This window comes from Nannobrachium achirus (assembly GCF_963921795.1).
Source record: "Nannobrachium achirus genome assembly, chromosome: 11".
Taxonomy (NCBI): Eukaryota; Metazoa; Chordata; class Actinopteri; order Myctophiformes; family Myctophidae; genus Nannobrachium; species Nannobrachium achirus.
The window spans coordinates 211212-219656 of record NC_137820.1 but is presented as its reverse complement, the minus strand read 5'-3'; the positions used below and the strand labels follow the sequence as shown (position 1 = coordinate 219656).

At 43.6% G+C, this 8445-nt stretch overlaps 1 protein-coding gene across 1 annotated transcript in view; it reads left to right on the top strand.

Annotated features, from left to right (window-relative positions):
* Positions 1-298: 298 nt before the first annotated feature.
* Positions 299-8445, top strand: part of LOC308293618 (unconventional myosin-Va-like) — a gene marked incomplete at both ends in the record, with an annotated part of 67949 nt that continues 59802 nt past the window's right edge. Inside the window, 2 exons of the mRNA XM_080736213.1 lie at positions 299-325; positions 3411-3521. Coding sequence (XP_080592339.1) covers positions 299-325; positions 3411-3521 — 138 coding nt within the window. The remainder of the gene's footprint in view (positions 326-3410; positions 3522-8445) is intronic.

Here is an 8445-nt window from a genome sequence, read left to right as displayed (position 1 = left end):
TATGCTGTAAGAGGGAGTGACAGACAGACAGACAGACAGACAGACAGACAGACAGACAGACAGACATGCAGTTCTGTTTAGTTACTTTTATTTATTAAGTGTCTTTAGTAACGGTAAACTCTCAGGTGTCTTACACTACCCTAACAGGGTAATAAAAGTACCCTATGCTGTAAGAGGGAGTGACAGTTCACATCAGAAGGATCGTAAAGTTCACAACTTTCTGCGTTCTGACAGGCAGCGACACAAACATGAAACATGCTGCTCTGGAGAGTTTGATTTAAATTCTTAAAACATCAACATGGCAGCCTCGGAGCTCTATGTGAAGGTAGGAGCATTCATTCATTTATAGATCGGTTTATTCATTCATTCATTCATTCATTTAGAGATCTGTTTATTCATTCATTCATTCATTCATTCATTTATAGATCTGTTTCATTCATTCATTCATTCTGCTGATTGACAACAGTTTATCAACTGTCATTGAAGAGTTGCTACAGTGTATCTGTGGAGAAGTGTCCGTTTGACACTTTGATCTAAAGTATATCAGAATACATAAACAAGACAGAGGAGAAACTATGACTTCTGGTTCGCTTTGTGTTTCACAAACCTGTAAAAACATTTAAAGTCTTGTTAAAGCCACTGATCAGAACGTTTTATAAGAGTTATTTTATAGTGAATCATTAAAGAGCACAACAAGTCTTCTTTAAGAGTTTTAGTCTTCATGTTGGAGAATAAAGTCCTGAATGAATAACAGCAGCATAATTTATAGCTGACAGATTAAATGTACATGTGGAGGATTGAAGTGTTGAATAGTGGTGAATAAACAGGCAGCTGAACAGGAAGAATATCTTTGCAACATTTAGTTTATGTTGTTCTTCTTTGAATTGAATTGGCTTGAGTTTAAGTCTTATATAACTTATATATTACTGTTTATATTATATAAGATAAGACATAAAGCTGTCTTATAGATAAAACTGCATATATTATATTATATTATATTATATAAGATAAGATAAGGCTGTCCTTTGGTTTGAGTACAAAGTGTTTTATTTCACTCTATGACGTCATGATGGGTTTGTAGATCAGATTAAAACTGGATCGATTTGATGCACAGCTGGAGATAATCACTTTAATGATGGGTGTGTACACACACACACACACACACACACACACACACACACACACACACACACACACAGTATTATTAAAATGGTCTTCAAAGTAATTAGATTGTAATTAAGAAAACACACACATATATATATATATATATATATATATATATATATATATATATATATATATATATATATATATATATACCAGTAAGACTCCCTAATCGGGAGATAAGCGACCGTAGGTGGCTTATCTCCACAAATAGGGCAAAAATGTGTTTTTCCAAAATCTTCCTGATCCATGTTGATGACATGAGTGTAGACATGCTGTGTAGTGATATTTGTGATTTTAGGGCCAAAACTGTAGGAGCAGTGTCCAAAAATGTGTTTTAAAAATCGGCCTGAAGGTGGCGCTAGAATAGGGCCATGTGAGAAATGAGGGGTGGGGTCTCCGCGTTGCCTTGGCGGACGAATAGGAACCGGGCCCGGCTCTCCCGGACGCTCCTAGCCCGAGTTACGGCATTTTATGTGCGCTGCAGTGGCAGGGGGTCCTCCACTGGGGGCGCCACCACTTTTGCATCCGTTCTGGAGCACCAGGAGTCGGTGGTCCCCGGGAATTCCCCGTTGGGCTGGTCATTTGGTCATTTTTGCACATTTGGTCATTTTTTACATCTGGGGGTCCCCCAGGGACCTGGGGCTCCGGGGGTCCTTGGAGTTTGTAGTTTGGCAGGCAAGGAGTGTGTGTGTAAAATCTGGCATGGATCGGGTCAACGGGTGCAGAGATATAAGCAGGGAAAAAGTGTGACGTGTGAGCACATTTGGTCATTTTTTACATCTGGGGGTCCCCCAGGGACCTGGGGGTCCCTGGGGCTCCGGGGGTCCTTGGAGGTTGTAGTTTGGCAGTCAAGGAGTGTGTGTGCAAAATCTGGCATGGATATATATATATATATATATATATATATATAATCTATAGTCATCATGCAGATGGACAGACAGACAGTACCAGTAAGACTCCCTAATCGGGAGATAAGCGACCGTAGGTCACTTATCTCCACAAATAGAGCAAAAATGTGTTTTTCCAAAATCTTCCTGAGCATGTTGATGACATGAGTGTAGACATACTGTGTAGTGATTTTCGTGATTTTAGGGCAAAATCTGAATCGGCCTCATGGTGGCGCTAGAGGGCCATGTGAGAAATGAGGGGTGGGGTCTCCGCGCCGCCAAGGCGGACGAATAGGTACCGGCCCCGGCTCTCCCGGTCGCTCCTAGCCCGAGTTACGGCATTTTATGTGAGCTGCAGTGGCAGGGGGTCCTCCACTGGGGGCGCCACCACTTTTGCATCCGTTCTGGAGCACCAGGAGTGGGTGGTCCCCGGGAATGCCCCGTGAGCAGCCCCGTTGGGGTGGTCATTTGGTAATTTTTGCACATGTGCTCATTTTTTACACTTGGGGGTCCCCGAGGGAGCTGGGGGTCCCTGGAGCTCCGGGGGTCCTTGGAGGTTGTAGTTTGGCAGGTAAGGAGTGTGTGTGCAAAATCTGGCATGGATCGGGGCAACGGTTGCGGAGATATGAGCAGGGCAAAAGTGTGACGTGTGACGTGTGTGACGGACGGACGGGCGGACGGACGGACAGACGGACACCTCGAGCAGCTTTCTGTAGTAAGTGCGACCTACGGTCGCAATCAGTGATGTCATCATGCAGATGGACAGACAGACAGTATCAGTGATGTCATCATGCAGATGGACAGACAGTATCAGTGATGTCATCATGCAGATGGACAGACAGTATCAGTGATGTCATCATGCAGATGGACAGACAGACAGTATCAGTGATGTCATCATGCAGATGGACAGACAGACAGACAGTATCCTTCCAAGCTGTACCTCATTGTAAAGGTCAAAGGTCAACGATAGTCATTTAAAACAGTGGTTCTCAATATGTGGGTTGGGACCCCCAGGGGGTCTTCAGATGATTAACTTAATGTGAAACATTGTTTTCTCTCTCAACAGTAAACAAACCAACATAAAGTTTAAGTGTATAGAGGGTATCTGCACATTTATAAAGTGACAATTTAAGGACTTTTTAATACCTCTAAAATGGCAAATTAAACATTGGTCAAATTGTCAGAATTTGGCAGAAATTGTGAAAATAGCAGATCTACAAAACGCAGCTTGTTCTGCTTTATTGATATGATTTTCATTATCATCATATATTATATATTATATTATATCATATATTATCATCATATATTTATTGATATGATTATCATTATCATCATATTGGTGATTTATTTTCCCAGAATGCCCGGGTGTGGCTTCCCCACCACCAGGATGTCTGGCAGCCTGCAGAGCTGAGCGGGAACTATGCTGTAGGAGATACCTGTATGAGTGTCCTTCTGGAGGATGGGACGGTAAGAACACACTACACTGTAGGAGCACAAGCGTAATTTGGACGGGTTTTTGGGTTTTATAAACCCAAGGGCCCCCCCTAGTGTCAAAATAAAATTTGTTTTCAATAGACGCCCAATGCGCTCCATATTATATAGTCCTACATATAATAAATTCATAGGCTATTGTCATTTCCGATATATTAGGAGTCTCTACTCTCCTAATCTGTGGGCCCCCTCATAAAAGTACAAAAGCTTTTATTTTCGCATTATCGTGAGGAAGCGCCAATCATAAACATCCGGTAATGTGCTATTCAAACTTGTCAGCCAACTTGTCAACAAGTGAAAGCTGGGGAAGGGAAACAAACGCTCATGTTCGCGGGAGAAAACGTGGAAGTCAAGATACTGGGTGCACGTCCAAAGGATATAAAATAACAAATGGAAAGACCACAAAATCGTATATTTTGTTGGTGTGGATGTTTGCTTTGCTTTTTGGAGGAGACTCTGGACCTAAAGCAAAGGTAGGTCTATCTGAATTTATCTTGCTGTAATCAGTGTAATCCACTGATGTGCAGCCAATGGGCCATTAAGCTGTCTGTCTTTTTGTGTAACAACGTGACCGCGTGCCTGCGTGTGTTTGTTTTGATTGTGTTGGTGGTGGTGTTCCAGTGTTCGCGTGTGTTTGCGCTTGCACTTCATTTCGGTGCTTCGGTTGTCGCGTGTATGTTTGATTCGTGGTGTCGGTGCCTGGGTGCGTGGCACAGTGGCACTGCACATGAAAGAGAGGGAGACAAGGAGTGTGTGTGTGTGTGTGTGTGTGTGTGTGTGTGTGTGTGTGTGTGTGTGTGTGTGTGTGTGTGTGTGTGTGTGTGTGTGTGTGTGTGTGTGTGTGTGTGTGTGTGTGTGTGTGTGTGTGTGTGTGTGTGTGAGTGTGTGTGAGAGAGAGAGAGAGAGAGAGAGAGAGAGAGAGAGAGAGAGAGAGAGGAGTCACTTTAAAGCAGTGATATGGAAAGGGAGAGAGATGGAGAGATTATTTTATTTTGTATCATACTGTATGTAATGCTTTGGCAATATAAGAATGCTTGTCATGCCAATCACTCATGGTTGATTCTTCTGCTTCACCTTTTTGGCTTGTTGGCTCCTTCTATTGTCTAAAATTAAATAATATAGACGAATGCACAGAACTCTGCCATGTAGTTGTTCATTAGGCTATTCACAGCAGTTATTGTTAGCCTATGATTTCCACTCTGAATTAATCATTGTAGTGTATGGCTGTCAATCTGTGCTAGACAAGACCCGACAATTGTGGGTCTTAGCCGTCGGACTGACCCGCTCACATTGGTCCCTGGGCCCCTGAGCCCAGGGCCCCTTTGATCTGAAAACCCATGGGGAATAAGGTCTAATTTCGCCACTGTGTAGGAGATACCTGTATGAGTGTCCTTCTGGAGGATGGGACGGTAAGAACACACTACACTGTAGGAGATAACTGTATGAGTGTCCTTCTGGAGGATGGGACGGTAAGAACACACTACACTGTAGGAGATAACTGTATGAGTGTCCTTCTGGAGGATGGGACGGTAAGAACACACTACACTGTAGGAGATAACTGTATGAGTGTCCTTCTGGAGGATGGGACGGTAAGAACACACTACACTGTAGGAGATAACTGTATGAGTGTCCTGTTGGAGGATGGGACGGTAAGAACACACTACACTGTAGGAGATACCTGTATGAGTGTCCTGTTGGAGGATGGGACGGTAAGAACACACTACACTGTAGGAGATAACTGTATGAGTGTCCTGTTGGAGGATGGGACGGTAAGAACACACTACACTGTAGGAGATAACTGTATGAGTGTCCTTCTGGAGGATGGGACGGTAAGAACACACACACACACACACACACACACACACACTACGCTGTAGGAGATACCTGTATGAGTGTCCTGCTGGAGGATGGGACGGTAAGAACACACTACACTGTAGGAGATAACTGTATGAGTGTCCTGTTGGAGGATGGGACGGTAAGAACACACACACACACACACACACACACACTACGCTGTAGGAGATACCTGTATGAGTGTCCTGTTGGAGGATGGGACGGTAAGAACACACTACACTGTAGGAGATAACTGTATGAGTGTCCTGTTGGAGGATGGGACGGTAAGAACACACTACGCTGTAGGAGATAACTGTATGAGTGTCCTGTTGGAGGATGGGACGGTAAGAACACACACACACACACTATAGGAGATACCCATAGACATAGAAAGGTAGACGCCTCCTTGGACTCTGATGCATGTGCATCGAGGGACTAAGGGAATCACGTGTGCATTGCTTCCACGTGCGTCACACATAGGGAAGTTGTTAGGCCAATCAGATGTAGGTGGGGGCGGGTCTTTACGTACGCAGCCTGTAAGAACAGCTGAGCCGCGCAACATCGGAACTGGCTCTGTTGAATTGAATTGTAGTCCTTGGATAAGTCCCGGAAAAGTCGCGCTGTGATTGGCCAGTAGTCATTTTGACTGACAGCGTTCCCTTAGTTTTTCCAGGATGTCCGGACTACAACTGTTGCACGTCGCTCCAATGAACTGCAGAGGCGAACGAGGCATCTAGCTCTTTATATCTGTGGAGATACCTCTATGAGTCTTGTGGTGGAATTCAGATCAATCAATAATTATGAGAAAATGAGGAGACGAGGAGACAAGACAATTATATTAGGTGGTGTGTGGTCAAGTTTATATAACATGATATCATGGACAGAAGTACAATTAACACTCTGGGCAGTGGTAAAAGAGTTCTGCCTAGAAGAATGGTCAGACACTAGAGTTATACTGTGTGGCTTCAAGGCCTCTGGAACGATCTGTACCATAACAAGATAGGCTTTACCAAAACAATAGCCTCGACTCCTAACTATCAAGTATTAGTATCATCATACAGACCTAGATATTAATATAATCAATGAATACATGATCTACTCTATAACGTCATACATAATCAATCATGATAAACTCTAATCTACTGCAGTGTCCTGCTGGGGTATGGGACGGTATGTACACACACATGGACTAATAGGGGCCTTTTCCATTGGCAAAGAACCGGTTCCGGTTCTTTCTCCTGCCTATGGGATGAACCAGAGGTGTGCTTTTCCACCGAGAACCGGAGTTGGTTCTGAACCGTAAAAGTTGGTTCGGAACGGGAACCACAAAATCCTTGGTTCCTCTGGTTCAATCTGGTTCAATCTGGTTCAATCTGGTGGAAACACAAGCCGGTTCGCAAGAACGAACCAAGGTTCCAAGAAAGTTGAACCGGCACTGGTTCTGGAACCGGTTCTTTGGTTCTGGAACCGGTTCTTTCACTGGTTCTGGAACCGGTTCTTTGGTACTGGAACCGGTTCTTTCACTGGTTCTGGAACCGGTTCTTTGGTACTGGAAGCGGTTCTTTGGTTCTGGAACCGGTTCTTTCACTGGTTCTGGAACCGGTTCTTTGGTACTGGAAGCGGTTCTTTGGTTCTGGAACCGCTTCTTTCACTGGTTCTGGAAGCGGTTCTTTGGTTCTGGAACCGCTTCTTTCACTGGTTCTGGAAGCGGTTCTTTGGTTCTGGAACCGGTTCTTTCACTGGTTCTGGAACTGGTTCTTTGGTTCTTTTACTGGTTCTGGAACCGGTTCTTTCACTGGTTCTGGAATCGGTTCTTTGCCGGTGGAAAAGGCCCCATAGTGAATGCCCAGTCATATGGTCTGTCAGGTGCAAACCTCAGTCCAAAAACTGTAACTTTTCAGGATTCCAAAGCAACAGATCTACAAGGCGTTTCAGGCTTGTAGATCTGTTAGTTTTGATGCTGTGGTGTAGAATGTGGAGATGATCCATGAAGGTCACAGGATAAAGTGTTCTTTCAACAGAGGAATGTGTGTCTGATGTGTGTATGTGTGTATGTGTGTCTGATGTGTATGTGTGTATGTGCGTATGTGTGTATGTGTGTATGTGTGTCTGATGTGTATGTGTGTATGTGTGTATGTGTGTCTGATGTGTATGTGTGTATGTGTGTATGTGTGTCTGATGTGTATGTGTGTATGTGCGTATGTGTGTATGTGTGTCTGATGTGTATGTGTGTATGTGTGTATGTGTGTCTGATGTGTATGTGCGTATGTGTGTATGTGTGTCTGATGTGTATGTGTGTATGTGTGTATGTGTGTCTGATGTGTGTATGTGTGTCTGATGTGTATGTGTGTATGTGTGTATGTGTGTCTGATGTGTATGTGTGTATGTGTGTATGTGTGTCTGATGTGTATGTGTGTCTGATGTGTATGTGTGTATGTGTGTATGTGTGTCTGATGTGTATGTGTGTATGTGTGTATGTGTGTATGTGTGTATGTGTGTCTGATGTGTATGTGTGTCTGATGTGTATGTGTGTATGTGTGTCTGATGTGTATGTGTGTATGTGTGTATGTGTGTATGTGTGTCTGATGTGTGTGTGTGTGTGTGTGTGTGTGTGTGTATGTGTGTATGTGTGTATGTGTGTATGTGTGTATGTTTGTATGTGTGTATGTGTGTATGTGTGTATGTGTGTCTGATGTGTATGTGTGTATGTGTGTATGTGTGTATGTGTGTATGTGTGTCTGATGTGTGTCTGATGTGTATGTGTGTATGTGTGTATGTGTGTATGTGTGTATGTGTGTATGTATGTGTGTATGTATGTGTGTATGTGTGTATGTGTGTATGTGTGTCTGATGTGTATGTGTGTATGTGTGTATGTGTGTCTGATGTGTATGTGTGTATGTGTGTCTGATGTGTATGTGTGTATGTGTGTATGTGTGTCTGATGTGTATGTGTGTATGTGTGTATGTGTGTATGTGTGTATGTGTGTCTGATGTGTATGTGTGTATGTGTGTCTGATGTGTATGTGTGTATGTGTGTATGTGTGTGTGTATGTGTGTATGTGTGTCTG